The 15,233-nt window shown below is 53.4% G+C and overlaps 8 protein-coding genes across 8 annotated transcripts; 4 read left to right on the top strand and 4 right to left on the bottom strand.

The window, feature by feature from the left end:
* Positions 1-470: 470 nt before the first annotated feature.
* Positions 471-3,222, bottom strand: PV05_09491 (uncharacterized protein). Its single transcript, XM_013455833.1, has one exon. It carries the CDS (start codon positions 3,092-3,094, stop codon positions 644-646), a length of 2,451 nt encoding a protein of 816 aa, XP_013311287.1. The 5' UTR covers positions 3,095-3,222; the 3' UTR covers positions 471-643.
* Positions 3,223-3,372: 150 nt separating this feature from the next.
* On the top strand, positions 3,373-4,899 carry PV05_09492 (uncharacterized protein). The gene is made up of 3 exons (XM_013455834.1): positions 3,373-3,482; positions 3,558-4,208; positions 4,258-4,899. The coding sequence occupies exons 2-3, from the start codon at positions 3,630-3,632 to the stop codon at positions 4,876-4,878; spliced, it is 1,200 nt and encodes a 399-aa protein (XP_013311288.1). The 5' UTR covers positions 3,373-3,482; positions 3,558-3,629; the 3' UTR covers positions 4,879-4,899.
* Positions 4,900-4,963: 64 nt separating this feature from the next.
* Positions 4,964-6,076, bottom strand: PV05_09493 (uncharacterized protein; the record flags this gene model as incomplete). Its single annotated transcript, XM_013455835.1, has 4 exons — positions 4,964-5,295; positions 5,375-5,651; positions 5,747-5,866; positions 6,005-6,076. The coding sequence occupies 4 exons, from the start codon at positions 6,074-6,076 to the stop codon at positions 4,964-4,966; spliced, it is 801 nt and encodes a 266-aa protein (XP_013311289.1).
* A 325-nt stretch (positions 6,077-6,401) lies between these two features.
* Positions 6,402-7,806, top strand: PV05_09494 (uncharacterized protein; the record flags this gene model as incomplete). The annotated part of the gene is made up of 1 exon (XM_013455836.1): positions 6,402-7,806. Exon 1 carries the CDS (start codon positions 6,511-6,513, stop codon positions 7,804-7,806), a length of 1,296 nt encoding a protein of 431 aa, XP_013311290.1. The 5' UTR covers positions 6,402-6,510.
* Positions 6,479-9,722, bottom strand: PV05_09495 (glycolate oxidase, subunit GlcD). Its single transcript, XM_013455837.1, has 2 exons — positions 8,200-9,722; positions 6,479-8,133 (listed from the first exon to the last, which is right to left on the bottom strand). Exons 1-2 carry the CDS (start codon positions 9,650-9,652, stop codon positions 7,862-7,864), a joined length of 1,725 nt encoding a protein of 574 aa, XP_013311291.1. The 5' UTR covers positions 9,653-9,722; the 3' UTR covers positions 6,479-7,861.
* Positions 9,723-9,950: 228 nt separating this feature from the next.
* Positions 9,951-12,373, top strand: PV05_09496 (uncharacterized protein). Its single transcript, XM_013455838.1, has 3 exons — positions 9,951-10,905; positions 10,961-11,088; positions 11,139-12,373. The coding sequence occupies exons 1-3, from the start codon at positions 10,013-10,015 to the stop codon at positions 11,366-11,368; spliced, it is 1,251 nt and encodes a 416-aa protein (XP_013311292.1). The 5' UTR covers positions 9,951-10,012; the 3' UTR covers positions 11,369-12,373.
* Positions 12,374-13,144: 771 nt separating this feature from the next.
* PV05_09497 (uncharacterized protein) lies at positions 13,145-13,934 on the top strand (the record flags this gene model as incomplete). The annotated part of the gene is made up of 1 exon (XM_013455839.1): positions 13,145-13,934. Exon 1 carries the CDS (start codon positions 13,149-13,151, stop codon positions 13,932-13,934), a length of 786 nt encoding a protein of 261 aa, XP_013311293.1. The 5' UTR covers positions 13,145-13,148.
* A 143-nt stretch (positions 13,935-14,077) lies between these two features.
* On the bottom strand, positions 14,078-15,048 carry PV05_09498 (uncharacterized protein; the record flags this gene model as incomplete). Its single annotated transcript, XM_013455840.1, has 3 exons — positions 14,078-14,286; positions 14,362-14,434; positions 14,572-15,048. 3 exons carry the CDS (start codon positions 15,046-15,048, stop codon positions 14,078-14,080), a joined length of 759 nt encoding a protein of 252 aa, XP_013311294.1.
* Between the last annotated feature and the right edge of the window lie 185 nt (positions 15,049-15,233).

The following is a 15,233-nucleotide window of genomic DNA, read 5'->3' on the forward strand; positions in this document are numbered from 1 at the left end:
AGTAGTAGGACCTTCAGCCGACAGGCTGGTGGTAGGAGTGTTTTCCAGCGACGCTCACATGCATCTAACTTTTAGCAGAAGGTCAGATTTGCAGGGTATCCCAGTCGACGACCTCCAGCCCAGAGACCGGCACTGAGTCAGCCGGATCCTTCTGATAACTAAGCTTCCTCCATCAAGGCCTCTTGGGCCTCCCGCAAATCCAACAGCCCGTCAGTGGGGAGGGACGGTGAAGTCCTTGAGAACCTGACTCGTCTGCAATATCTCGTCCATCGTCGGCCATGGGAAAAAGCCATGGTTTCCATCTGACGAACAAGAACAACTAGTGATATGACGGAAGGTCTAGAGAGACCGCGGTAACACTTTGACAATCTAGACGAGACCCTTCTAAAGATATCCAAAATAGGCTCAGTACTGGTCATTGTTTGGTCCTGACCGCAATGATGAAACAAAATACTCGATCATTGCACGACCTTGGGGTTGAAGTCCATTTTCATTAGAGTATTGTACAGAATGCATCGTGGTGCTTCGGACTTCAAAGGCATGACCGCCTACCTCATGCTGCATGAGGAATCTGTTGACAAACACATGAACCACCCAGGTTAATGTATGATCAAAAAAGTTCGAGGGCTGTTGCTTATGACCCTCAGTCCATTTCCACGTCGCTACCATCATAGCCATCACCATCTGCTCCCACGGAATCGTCGTCTTCCATGTCCTCGTCGCTCCGCTCTGCAAGCAGGTCTTGGGTAATCTCGTCGTTGAGATCTCTGCCTGTCTGGAGGCCCGTCGCACCTCTCCCAGAACCAAGCACGGACGATTGAACCGGTGACTCTACTTTTCGATTCTTCTTCCGTGTTCCATTCGTGCGTGGTTGAGCAGGGGCTTGGAGAACGGGGTCTTCGGCAATTGGGGGTCGATACAGGCGAGCTTTGTATACCTCAACGTCGCGATCTCCATCCCAGACATCCAGCCGTCGTCCTGTCCTCTTCACAAGATTCATCCACATCTCGGCCTCCTCACCTTGGTCGTCAGGTTCGTAGCCAGCAGGAATACCCCCATGTTCGGACTCGATATTTTCTCCGAGCCATCTGCGACCGAGCAGGCCGGCAAAACCGAAACCGCCATTCTCTTCCTCTTCATCGCTATCATAGGTGGGAGGAAGCTCGCTGATCCGCCTGGCCGCCCTCAACAGCCACCTTCCTCCTTCTCTCAGCTGTCGGGATACCCTCAAAGTCTCTCGGCGTCGTCGTCTCAGAGCCCACTCGACGCGGCGTTGCCGATGCTCCTCCAACTCGCGCTGATATCCTGTTCGGGCCCTCGACTTCGGTACACTGCCGCTTGTGCCAGGCTCACCAGATCGAGCTGCAAGCGTGTCGTTTTCCTTCCTGCTTCGATGAGAACCATACTGACCGACAACAGCGTGGTTACCGGCTCCAGATTGTAGAGGCTGTGGTGTACCGCGGTATCTGTCTATTGTATCTGGTGTACCGCCGTCGCGCGGTTTGACCAAACTCCTCCGGCCGCCATCGGTTTGTCTGGCGCCCCCTCCGCCTCCGCGAACCCTGGAAGGAGTATTTTTCCCTCTCACACGCTTATACCGCCCACGACCCGGATGTGGATCGAAGGCCTCCCAATCGTCGTCGAGACTGTCAGCCTGTCCACCGAGTACGCTACTCATAATATGCCCGTGGTGAGCTTCCGGGGTCGCAACACCTGGACTCGCTCTCGAGTCTGCATCTGACATCATAGAATCTTCGTCGCCATATAAGGCGCCCTTTTTGAGTCGCTTCACAGCTTTGTGATCGGGATTGCCAGGATCCACCATGGTAAGAGGAGGCTCGTTTGCAACTTCGAGCATGATTCTCTTTCTTTCTTCTCTCATTTTCTCACCAAAAGCAATTTCCTCCTCAGGATCCTCATTCTCCTTGTCTCCTTCTTCTGGCGTGATGTTCACCAATTCCGGAACCAAAAGCGGTACGACGTCGGGGTCGTCGGGATCCTCACTTTCCTTGTACTGACCGGGCCCGTAGGGATTGTTCAAGCCATCCTCTTTGGTGAAGTTGGACTCCAGGTACCACCACATGAGCCACAAAAATGCTTCGGCTCTGCTCTTAGAGCTAATTGTTGAGCGCATGGCTAGATCGAAAAAGTCGACTTTATCTCTAAAATGTGACTCGCTGATGTTTGGTGCAGATTGTGAGAGCACAAAGATAAGATTGACTGGGTTTGTACGGGGCACTGGTCGAGCCTTGAGTGCTTCGAGAGTTCGAGGCTCTTCTGTGTCTTCGCTGGCACCTTTCAAGATGCTCTTCAGTCTCGGAGCATCTTGCAGTGACTTGTAATCTCTCTGGCTCTTGTATGCCTGAAGAGAAGGAATGGAGTGATAGGTCCTTAACTGCGCCCTCATCTCGGGGAAGAAGTTCAATGTCGTATTCATGCGGCCAACATTCACCAAGAGACAGATCATGGCCATGTTCTGTGCCGCTTGCCGATCCACCTGTAATCTGTCTTTGAGAATCTTGCTGGTCTTGGAACTTTTCGCCATGCAATCCACGTAGATGTCCAGAAAAGTACAACCTGATTTGCCATCGCTTATCCTGGTGAAGACGGGCTTGGTGTCTGCAGTGACGTGCATCAAGAACTGGTATTGTATCTCTTTGCGGTATAACGGCTCGCCGTCCGGTTTCTTGATGTGCCTAATCTTGCTCCCAGAGTAAACTGATCCGACCGTGCCATTTGCTTGTCTTCTAGTGCCAACCGCAGTGCCGACGGTCCTCAGATCTGACTCGGGAGTAGCCTCTGACTTCTTCGTCCTTGAGTGTGATGCAGATACAACGCTGCCTTCGTCTTCTGTACCCTCCTGCAATTGCTCAGGTATCCATGCTGCAGACTTTCTAGGTCTTGGTTTTCTGCCGGTAGACACTCTGGGGCGAGCTGTCCGGCGTGCACCAGAAGGTGTGGAGGTGGAAACTGGCTCTTCTTCCAGCTGAGACTGCTCCTGCTCAAGCTCAGCAATGTCTGGCTTTGTATCTTCTATGGGCTCATCGATGGTGTCTGCGTCCGATGGCGCTGCGGAGGGTTCGCGGGAAGTCATCTTGAAGGTTGAGGCAATTCGTGAGCTAGATGTTGTGCATTTTATACGTATGGACCGATAGGAGATGCGCTCTGGGAGGGAAAGAGGACGTCAACGCGAGGGATAGAGCTGTTGTAAGATGATCGGTTGTGACTCCTAGTCGTCACTCTCCCTTCCCCGTGAAAACGCGCCAAATCTGGTCTCGGAAGAGCTGCCTTCTACGGAACGCTTATTGCACTAACTCCTCCTCTTCACCCAGAGTTTCTTTGACGGACTCTGCGGGACTCTGCTTGGGATTGATCTATGAGTCCGGAGTAGGACCTTGCACGATTCGTGAATCGAGCTGAGCGAAGCCTGATCTGTCTGCAAGGCTCTCATTGTGTCAGTGCTAAGCCAGTGAAAGCCGACCGTAAGTTTATCCCGCCGCGCGCGTGAAAGATACAGGAAGCCTGATCAGGTATCTCACCGCTTATCCTTCGTTTAGCTGAACCTTTCTGCACTGGAACTTCGAATTGTTTCCACACTCGCGCAAGATTGCCAGCTAACTACCAGCATCATGACTAACTGGATCCTGGGTGACAAATTCCACGAGCGTTACCCTCATCTGAGCGGTGTCAAAGCCTTGTGGGAAACGAAGTGGAAATTCCCATGCTCTCTAAGTGTCTACCCATTCCACGATGGCAGACTTGAAGACTTTGCCCCAATCTTTGAGAACTTGATCAAAGACAATGTCAACGATGCCTATTCTGACAAATATACCGAATACTTCCTGCCAACTGCCGAAAAGCTCACTGACGAGGCGCTCTCCGCTCAGGCGTCGGACCGTGTCAAAGCAGCCGATCTCTTCAAACGCGCTGCATGTGTCTATCGCATATCTCGCTTTCCTTCCCTCGATGCAGGCCCTGGACTGAAGAAGAAGATATTCGAGTTGCAGAAACAGGTGTACCTAAGAGGCGCAAGCTTGTGGGACGCTCCTATAAAAGAGATCAAGATTCCACATACCGCAGCTGAAGGTCAAGAAGGTAAGGAGATACCGCTATTCGTGAGGCTGCCGCCGGGCGCGAGCAGTAACAAGAAGTGCCCTGTGGTACTCCTTATTACGGGCCTCGACGGTCACCGGCCAGATAACACAGGCGTAAGCTCTGCTTGTATACTGGCAAAACGTGACTGACAACTTGGGCTAGCGGACAGATGATTTCATAGCACGAGGTTGGGGCTCTGTCATCACCGAGATCCCAGGCACTGCAGATTGTCCTGCAGACCGCCGCGATCCAAAGTCCCCAGATCGATTGTTTACCGCCATCCTGGACTGGATGGATGGGCAGTCGCAGTTTAACATGAAGACATGCATTGTTTGGGGTCTCTCTGCTGGAGGATACTATGCCATTCGGGTTGCGCACACCCATCACACGCGCCTGGCTGGCAGTATCGGGCAAGGTGCTGGAACGCACCTGTTTCTGTCCCGAGAGTGGCTGGAGCACGTTGATGACCATGAATATCCCTTCGTCCTTAGCGAAGCTTACGTCTCCAAATACGGCTATAAGGATTGGGAAGAACTCCTGGAAAAAGCACAGAAGGACTATAGTCTGGTTGAAAATGGGATAGTGAACGGACCATGTTGCAGGCTGCTTCTTGTCAACGGCACTTGGGACGGGCTCATGCCCATTGAAGACAGCATGCTCCTCATGAACTATGGACGCCCAAAAGAAGCCAGATTCTACGAGAAGATGCTGCACATGGGATATCCGCCTGCCAATGAGTGCATCTGGCCCTGGATGGGATCCGTTATGGCCACTGCTGTGTAGAACGGTAATCAATTCTCATCCCTCCAATCCATTGTCAGGTTTTCAACCTGACCGTATCGCCCCTATATGTCGCAGCCTCACCAGCTCAAAAACCCTCGGCAGTAACCCTCTGCCACATTCTCGGGGTAAAGCTCTTTGCCTCGTTGATATGTTTGACTGTCCACTTCGTCGTGTTCGCGGCCTCGGCCTCCTTACCATCGAAAGCGCGTGGGTTGTCGATCTCATGGATGGCCAGATACTTTGGCGGCTCTCCCTGGGTAATTGGTGTCTTGGGCCCAATCACATATCGCAACGACCTCCGATATCCAGGCAATTTGCTGAGCAGCTCGAGATGTTCTTGTCGATACCAATCATCGAAATCCCCCTCGTTCTGCTCGGTTGGTTCCATTTCCACGGTAAGCAAGAACGGCGGAGCGGCTTTTGTCTGGTCAACAACGAGTGAATCCATCTAGGGCTGCACTTTGGAGTGCTTTGCAAGGGTCTTGTTGTGACTTACAATCACCAGTCTTGTTAGGGTCATACTCCTGAATGAGTTTATAGTTTCGAGCGTCAAAGTCACCAACCTCGGACGTCTGCTTGCTTTGCGGCCACATCCCACTCGAGTGTCGCACGCCATCGAGGTAGTTCTTGGATTTGAGCGGTTCCTCGAAGTCCGTCTGATACAGTGCCAGGAACTTGCGCGGATGTGGTACTTTCGTTGCGAGCGCGAAGTCGTGGGTTTCGCGATAGAAGGCCGCGCGTGTCGATGTCTTGCTGTTCACCAAGTCGGGCAGCTATATAGGTCGAAAAGGAAGTCCGCAATCAGCATTGCATCTTGACCGAGAAACAGTGAAAGGAACGCCCAATAGGTAAGGTATCTAGTACTCACATGTTCGTCTATGTACCATTTGGTCCAGAGATCATCGTCGACCCCAGAACCAGGTTTCGGTCGGGAGTTGACGTAAGAGGAAATATTGTGATGGCATGTTGACCGTTCTCGTACCTGTACCTACGGTATGTAAGCTGCTTCAATACTACGTTCAGAAAGGGTTTTCACAACGAGTGTTCCGACTTCGCCTGTCCTCCACTCGTTATGACCTCGATCTCGCCCTTTGGATACCCCGCATCACCAAGTCTACCTAGGTACTGGTGATCTTGGAATCCCCATGATGACCCCCTTTGGCAATGCTTTGCCTCGGGCGCCGGCCTCACTAGCCATTGGACACGCGGAGAAGCAAGCGAAGCCCAGATCTCACCCGTGTGTCCTCTGTCCCGGGTCGCGCAAGAGTCTCGAATCAGAGACGGCCGTCTTTCGAGCATTGGTTCGTACTTGGGGAATCCGTGGACGCGAGGCCTAACTTGGCGAGTGAGCCTTGAACCAAAAAAGGGAAACAAACGTCCCAGGTGGGATAGTGTTCACAAACCCCCGTACCCACCCCTCCCCTCGCACGATATGCCGTCCGCTCATCCTCTGGGCAGTATTACTAATGCGTGCCGCAAGTCATGATCAAGTCCATACGAGTATATTGTACGACAATGAACTACAGAACAGGCCCATACACGTCGTCACGCAGTACTAGCAGTAATCCATAGGTACAGAGAACTGGATCATACCATACTACTACCTTACCTAGGTACCTACCTTAGGTATCCATGAACATCCTGCCACGGACATCCCAGAGCCTACGCTATCACAGCTTTACTACTAGTTGTATTCCAAAAGCCCTCAGGATCGCCCCAACTGCCTCTTCGCTCCCTAAAAACTCACTCTGCGGTACTACTTCCTCTCGAATCCACAGAAGATTCCACGCCTCGCCAGCCACAGCCACAATGTCATCACCCTCACCCTCACCCTCATCTGAGACGAGTACCATGCTCGAAGCGCTCGTCCACCACCCCCTCCGCGTCACACTCCACAACATCCCGATCCCGACCCCCAAAGCCGACGAAGTCCTCACGAAAGTCCACGTCTCGGGCTCCAACCCCAAGGACTGGAAACGGCCAGCCGTCAACCCGGAATTCAACGGCACAAACCAAGGCGACGACATCGCCGGCGTTGTCGAAAAGGTCGGTTCCGCCGTCACACAGTTCAAGCCAGGCGACCGTGTCGCCGCGTTTCATCGGATGCAGACCCCCGGCGGATCGTACGCGGAATACGCCATCTCCCCAGAGCACACGACATTCCACATCCCGTCGACCTTGAGCTTCGAAGAGGCCGCCGCAATCCCCTTGGCCGCAATGACGGCCGCGGTCGGTTTGTTCGTCCGATTGGGGCTACCAGAGCCTTGGGTCGCCGCTGGAAATCCTGAAAGAGTGCCGAAAGGCGGCATCGTGATATACGGTGCCGCAGGCGCTGTCGGTGCGTATGCCGTCCAGCTGGCGAAGCGTGCTGGGATCCATCCGATCATCGCTGTGGCAGGGCGAGGGATCCCATTCGTCGAGGGATTGTTGGGAGATACTAGTAGCAACAGCAGCAACATTAAGGGACAGGGTGACGTCGTCGTCGATTATCGCAAGGGCAACGAGAGCGTCGTCGAAGGGATCAGGAAAGCCGTCCCCCAAGGCGAGAAGCTAGAGTATGCGTTTGACGCCGTGAGCGAAAAGGCGAAGTCGTCGGCCGAAAATATTTGTAAAGTGCTAGCGCCAGACGGCCATCTCACGCTGGTCCTCCCGCTCAAGGACGATCCGTCGATCCCCAAGTCTGTCCACACGACGTTGACAATGGTCGGGAGTGTTCATGGCAAGGACAAGGATTTCGGGTATGCGTGGTATCGGCTCTTTGAGCTGGGTTTGAAAGATGGTTGGTTCAAGCCACATCCTCATGAAGTCATTCGTGGAGGGCTGAAACGTGTTGAGCAAGGCTTGAGGAATCTGAAAGAAGGCAAAGCCAGCGCGACGAAATACGTCTTTCGCATAGCCGAGACGGAAGGACTGGGTTCCAAGTTGTAAAAGGGGTCTCGTGAGTAGAGGAAAAAGGGGTCGCGCCTGCAGAACTCTGAAATTTCTAGGGAGTCGTCGTCGTCCCAGGCGTGAGACGCACGACTTTTTCGGGGTTGAGGAGGCATAGGGGGTCGAGGGCCAGTTTGACGCGCCGCATTGTGTCGACGGTGTCATCTCCGAGCTCGTCGACGAGGCGATCTCTTTTTTCGAGCCCAATGCCGTGTTCCCCAGTGATGGTGCCGTCCATTTCAATCCCGAGCCTTTCAACTTCGAGGACTATTCTCTCCGCCTTGTCTTTCTCGGCTTCGCTGTAGAATATGGCTGCGTGCACGTTACCTGATGTTACAAAAGTCAGTGGATACTCAGACAGGTACTAGTACTTGTGATCTGTGAAAGCCTCACCATCACCAACGTGACCACAACATGCTCCTACCAGGCCGCTCTCTTGAATCTTGCGATTGGTGATATCGATGATATCGGCCAGTCTGGAGATCGGCACCGCGTTGTCCGTGCCTACGAACTTGTCATCCGGATTCCTTTTCAGAGTCATCAAGCTCCACAGCATCGTCTTCCTGGCTTGCCAGAAGGCTTCGGATTCGGATTCGTCTGTGCCAAACTGGAAACTGAGGCATTTCGAGTTCTTTGCCAGTGCCCGAACTTGCTGGACTTGTTCGTGTACGACAGCATCACTCCCAGAAAACTTTAGGAAGAGCGAGGGCGCTTCCGCGAAATCCTTTTCGCAGTAGCCCGAGTTGTTGATCGTCTTCATTGATATGCCGTCGAGTAATTCGAGTGCACCCACAGGCAAACCGTTCTGGACGATCTTGACTGCCGCTTCAACGGCGTTCTGTGTCGTAGGAAATGCCGCAACAGCCACTCTGACATTCTCCGGCTTGTTGGTGATCTTCAGAGTAGCCTCTGTGACCAGCCCCAGGGTACCTTCTGACCCGACGAAAAGTCGTGTCAGGTCGTATCCGGCAGATGACTTCTTCGGCCGCCTTCTTGTCTTGATCACGGTGCCGTCAGCAAGAACCACGGTCAAGCCTATGACCCAGTCCTTGACCGTGCCGTAGCGGTATGCCGATGTCCCCGAGCAGCCTTGCGAGATCATGCCTCCTATTTGCGCCCCTGGCCCAGGATCCGGTGGGAAGAAGAGACCCGATTTACCAAGCATTTCATTCAACTCGACATAGCCGACTCCTGGTTGCACGACGGCATCCAAGTCTTGGTCATGAACCACCAGGACTTTGTTCATGCGGCGGAAATCGATGCAGACTTCGCCGTGGATGGCCGCAAGTGTGCCTTCGAGACTGGTGCCGCCGCCAAAACCGATGATCGGGATCCTGCGCCGGTGACAGACCTTGACAATGTTGCTCACGTCCTCCGTTGACCTGGGATAGACGATTAAGCACGGTCTATCAAGGTCGCCGTGTGGAGCTGGTGACCAGTCGGTACTGGACCGGGCTATTCTGGCGCCTAGATTATCGTCCACGCCGTCGCCGCCCAGAAGCGCGAGGAAGTCCCCCTTGGCAGCCTGGATGTTCTGCTCGGACAGGTCATATCGTGGTGGAGAGGACGAAAGTAACGGTGATGTCGACGTGGTACTAGTATTGTTCACCTCTGAGCTGACCAAGGAGATGGCATCGGAATAATATAACACGGTAAGGACTGTTCCAGCTCCGATGAAGATCCCTCCAAGGAAGTGGTCAGCTCCTTCAGAGCTTTTCTTGGGCGTTTCCGCTGGCCGTGTCGTTTGTGAGAGTGTGCGCTTCTGTTGAGATGGTGACGGGTGCCAGAAGGGGCGCGTATGAACCATTCGAGGTCGCAGGAGAAGCCTCGAAAGGGCAGACCGCATCTTGCGTTGACTTGAGTGATGGACGGCCCTCCTTTGGAGATTTGGTGAGGCAGTCGTGTTTTGTGTCGACGCCTTTCTCTTCTTTTACCGGAAATTGAGCTTTCAGTATTTACCTCCAGCCGGGTGGGTTAAGCTTGTGGTGACCCCCGAATCCCCATCGTGGCCCATGTCTCCCTGTACTCTGTGCCCCCCAGAGTCGCGTTTCCCCCGCTATGGACATTGGCTCCCGGCAAGGTTCCGCAGTTAAATTCCGCCTCGTGCGTGTCTTTTCTTTCTTCCCCCACACATCTTATTGTCCCGTCGAGGCGCTCCCACATGGATTGACCACCACCTGGGCAATCCTTCTGTTTTGGTATCATCATGGCTACTTCGCAATCGGAAGACAAACTAGCAGTTGATGATAGGTCCGAAGCTCTCACTTGCGCGATTGACACAATCGACCTAGCGAACAAGGAGCTGCGGCTTTTAAACAAAGTCATCCATGACAACCCCGAAACAGCATATCAAGAGTTCTTCGCGGTAAAGACAATATCATCCTTTTTGCGCGACAGAGGTTTCGAGGTCGCCGAGGGCACTTATGGCTTAGAGACATCTTTCACAGCCGAAGTGGGCACTGGAGGCCGCTTGGTCATCATCTGTGTGGAATACGATGCTTTACCCAACATCGGCCATGCCTGCGGCCACAACTTGATCATGACATCCTCGATCGCTGCTTTCCTAGGCGCAGTAAAGGCTATGCGAACCGGCCATTTGCCAGGAAGGATACGTCTTCTAGGCACTCCTGCCGAGGAAGGAGGTGGTGGGAAGGCGAAGCTAATCGACGCCGGCGCATTCAAGGACGACGACATAGCAGCTGCTATCATGGCACACCCATTTGCCGCTCATCAATTCAAAAATGGTTACACGGGCCTTGCCGGATTGAAATTCATTGCATCCCATAAGTTTCGCGTCGAGTTTCGAGGCAAGTCGGCCCATGCCGCAGGGGAGCCGTGGAACGGTGTCAACGCACTCGATGCGGCCGTGGCGGCGTACACCAATGTCTCGATGCTGCGTCAGCAGATGCGACCAGATGAACGAGTACACGGGGTTTTTGAGGATGGCGGGACAGTGCCAAATGTCATTCCGGAATACACGCGCATGAATTGGTACGTGCGCGGTCCGACAGTGAAACGAGCAGATGTTCTCTTGGAGCGAGTCCATGATTGCTGCAGGGCTGCTGCGCTCAGCACTGGATGCAAGGTCGATTTCATCCCGTAAGTCCTTCGTCAGGTTTTGCATGCTGAGGGTCGCTAAATCATCGCTTGACAGGTCTCCCACCTATAAAGACTTGAGGGTGAACATGCCGCTGTGCCAGCAATACGTCGACGACATGCGGCGTATTGGGGAGGGAATTCTTGTCAAAGATGATGAATCCTATACAGCATCAACTGACATGGGTAAGGGCAACATTCCACTGCATCAGACTAAGCATGACTCATCTCGACAGGAAATGTATCATATGAAGTCCCAAGTTTTCACGGAGCGTTTCCCATCCCCACCGACCCCGATGTCTCACAACACCATCCGCGATTCGCTGCGCACGCTGGGACTGACGAAGCGCATGAGGCCGCCATCAAGTGCGGCAAAGGGCTGGCAATGCTGGCCATTCGTGTCTTGACGAAGCCGCACCTGGCAGACGAAGCAAGGAGAGACTTCGAACACATGACTGAAGGATAGCAGACGAACAACAAGTCCATGCAATACGCACAAGCGGTACTTGTCCACCGGGAAGCAGACCTCCCGATGGTGGCCGCCACCGCGTCACAGAAGACGAGCTTTCGCAGGGGTGTTGCGGGAGTTGAGAAGCTCCTGTGCGAGCTCGGCTCGAATCTGTCAAACCACAGTGGAGATCGTTCCTCTTCTTTTGTCACGTTTGGAGCTTCTTCACTTCGGATATGAGGAATCCGTCACTGAAAGTTGTTACCTAAAACTAATGTACATCAGACATGATCTGAGAAACTGTTATACACGAGCTCATCCCTGTGGCGACGACCCAGCAACCATCTTCCTGGATGAACTATTCGAGGATTCGGAAGCACTTTCATAGTACCCCAATTCAGCAAGCTGGCGTCAAATACCGATGACCGAACAAATCGCTTATCCTATCAACGGCATGAGAAGTCAGTCAAGAGCCATCTAAAATATTATTTTCTCGGGACTTGGGAAGATGCAAGGAGCTGAAGAGCAAGGGATCCGCTAGCTAGCGTGGCTGGGGCTTCAAAGAAGATACTCACCTGCAAACACCCATCGTCTGTGAACCTTCCACATCTCTAGGGACTTCCAGCTTCCGTTGGCAACAGTCCCAGGGCTTGCAAGGCTACAATCTTATCTCTGGACCACAAGTATTGCGACCTGTCTTTCGCTGTCGGATTCTCAATGATGTATTCTCGTAGAACACGCTACAGCGTTCTCTTGGAGCAATTCAGGTTTTCTTCACGGATCATTGCATCCAGATCGAGGCCCTTCAGGAGGGGGTTTCCTTTCAGTGCTGCCCTTCGGCGATTGAGGTTGACGACTTTCCCGTCACCCTTGACCGTCGTGGCGTGCTTCTCATGTTTGGGGTCGGTCTGTGAAGAAGATCTATTGCGGCGAGCACGAGCAGGAGCTCGGCTGGTTTTGTTGGATTGTGACTGGGGGTTTCCGGCCGGACGAGTGATGTATTGACGTGGCATGGCTGGTTACGTAGGTATGAGTTCGAGCAGATCGAGCAGAATCGAGCAGAATCGAGCAGAATATGAGGCAGAAGTTGTGTCTCTGTCAAGGTCTTCGTGAGGCGAGTGTTCCAGGTCTAAATACCTGATCTCATCCTGGTAAAGGGATTGTTGACGGCTGATGTCATCGGCGCCGTGGCTTCGAAGTTCGCGGACCTTCTCTTACGCGAACTGCGCGAATCCCGCACGCGTGCACGTGAAATGCATCACACCGACGACGATCAAGATCACCGATGCCAAACCTCAGGATGTCATTGTCGTCTGCGCTCGTCCCAACGGTGACTTGCGAATCAGAGGATCGTAAGTATAGCAGGCCGCCCAGCAATACTCGTAGTAGTCGCTGACAATATTCGTCCGCCAAATCAGTCATAACTGCCGACTTTGGTATTCGTACATGTCAATTCGAATTACTAGACTGATCCACGAGAAAGCGCTTATTGCGGACAGTCTGCATCCGGCCATCTCCCAATTATGGAGCATTGGCACTGAGTGGAAATCCTGCATTCCCACAGAGGGCTCGTGGTAACACAACGTGCTAGATGCGTGTGCATGACTGAACCAAAGGTACGAGTCGTCAGTGGCGCCCGACCATAGGTCGCTAGCTCGCTCGATGCCAGGCACCCATTCCTAGCGCAAGGGCGATACATTGTGACTCACGACTGGACTATGTAGTGTATCCTCCTTAATAGCGCAACCACCCGAATATGGTGTGCATTGTTCGCGCTGGCAGGCATTTCAATTCCACAATGTCGATTGCTCCCTGCTGTCTCAAAGGTTTCGAGTGGGCCGGCACTTCCACAGGGCGGGTCGAGAAACTTGCCAACAACGCCGCGTACGTCGCTGGCGACAATCCTGATGCAGCCGTCTTGATAGTCCACGATCTCTTGGGCTGGACATATCCCAACGTGCGTCTCCTGGCGGACCACTATGCAAAAGAGGCAGACGTCACAGTCTACGTGCCCGATTTCTTCGGAGGCGAAGTGGTGGACTTCGAAGCCGTCGATAACGAGCAGTGGGACAAAATCGACCTACAAGGCATGATGCAGAGAAACAGTCGTCAGATTCGTGAGCCCGAGATCTTTGGATGTGCCCGAGCACTTCGATCACAGTACAAAACGCTCGGGGCGATTGGCTTCTGCTGGGGAGGTTGGGCCGTTTTCCGCCTCGGAGCAAAAGAGCATCAACCACCTTTGGTCGATTGCATCTCGGTAGGTCATCCGAGCTTGTTGACGAAGGAGGATATCGGTGATGTCGCGGTCCCCGTTCAGATGCTTGCTCCGGAGATCGACCCGGTCTACACGCCAGAGCTGAAGATGCATACCTTCGAGACGCTCCAAAAGGTCTCCGTGCCGTTCGACTACCAGCACTTCCCCGGCGTGGCGCATGGTTGCCTCGTCCGTGGAGATGCCAGAAAAGCGGGAGAACGGGATGCCATGGTCAGAGGGAAGAATGCTGCGGTCGCTTGGTTCCGGCAATTTTTGCACGATGCATATGTGTGCTCGAAACAGCTGGAGCAACACAACAATCACTAATCGATGAGGCACAACGTGGCTGCGGCCGACTTACCCAGATTATACTGCGGACGTTGCTCGTTTGTAGGATCAGGATATAATTTTTGCGCGATCGAAGCTCTGCTGTTACTTGAGGTACTTCATTGATACTGGTAGTCTTCCTCTCATATTGTGCTCAAACCCTTGTCCACGGGGATGATGGCACCACTGATATGCCTACTCATATCCGACACCAAAAATGTTATCACATCGGCGATATCACCGGGTTCGGCAGGGTTGGCCAGCCCCAGATCGTGTAACGGTTTCATCTTGGCCATGGCTTGACGGTCCATCTTCGAAAGATCGACCGAACTCATGATGTTTGTCCGCACCCCTGCCAATACAGAGTCAGTCTTGTGGTATCTCGGGACTCGGACCTCGTAATAAAGGGGGGAACGGTGAACTGTACCTCCCGGACACACTGCATTGCACCGAATCTTGTCATCCTTGAACCGGAAAGCGACGTTCTTGGTCATGCCAACCTAAGTGGGACAGTCAGTCAGTCAATCGGCCGGCTATCAGCATAACGAAGCTCTGATGTTTGGACGAGTAATTATTATTCTTCTTTTTCTCCTTCAACGACAAGTATGATGACGGCAACAAGAACGACAAAGCTCACCAGAGCATGTTTGCACGCGGTGTAAGAAATCCCGGCCGCCGCTCCACTGAGCGCCGCAAAACTCGCGGTGTTGACAATACTTCCTCCACCACCCTGGGCCAGCATGACCGGCACGACCTCGCGCATCAATCTCGCCGGGGCGGTCATGTTGATTGCGATGTTTCTCTCCCACATCTCGTCCTCGAAGCTGTCGACGCTGCTGTTGTTGTCCATGATCCCGGCAACGTTGCACAGGGCGTCGATCCTGCCACCGAAAACCTGCTGACATTGCTCGACGATCGCCTTTGCCGAGCCTTTATCTGTCAAGTCGCACTGCAAGAAAGAGAAATTCTCCCCCTTCCCGGACAGAGATGATGGCGACTGGCCAATGTCACAGCCCAGGACTTTGGCTCCGTAGCTGAGGAGGACTTCCACCGTCGCCAGTGCGATTCCAGACGCGGCGCCCGTCACGATCACGACCTGCCAGGCGTATTTCATTCAGTGGACACATTATTCGACTGCCCGGGAGCCGGATTGATTTGTTTGCCTTACCTTGTTCTCGAGATCGCGCATCCTTACTAGTGGTCGAGGATTCACCTACACTCGGTGAGCTGTGAGGTTGGAACTTGGTCGAGTTCCTGAAGCATGGGTCGCCTGGTCCTCGAGTACCAGTACTAACTAGT

The sequence above is a fragment of the Exophiala xenobiotica genome (assembly GCF_000835505.1).
Source record: "Exophiala xenobiotica strain CBS 118157 unplaced genomic scaffold supercont1.6, whole genome shotgun sequence".
In the NCBI taxonomy this organism is placed as follows: Eukaryota; Fungi; Ascomycota; class Eurotiomycetes; order Chaetothyriales; family Herpotrichiellaceae; genus Exophiala; species Exophiala xenobiotica.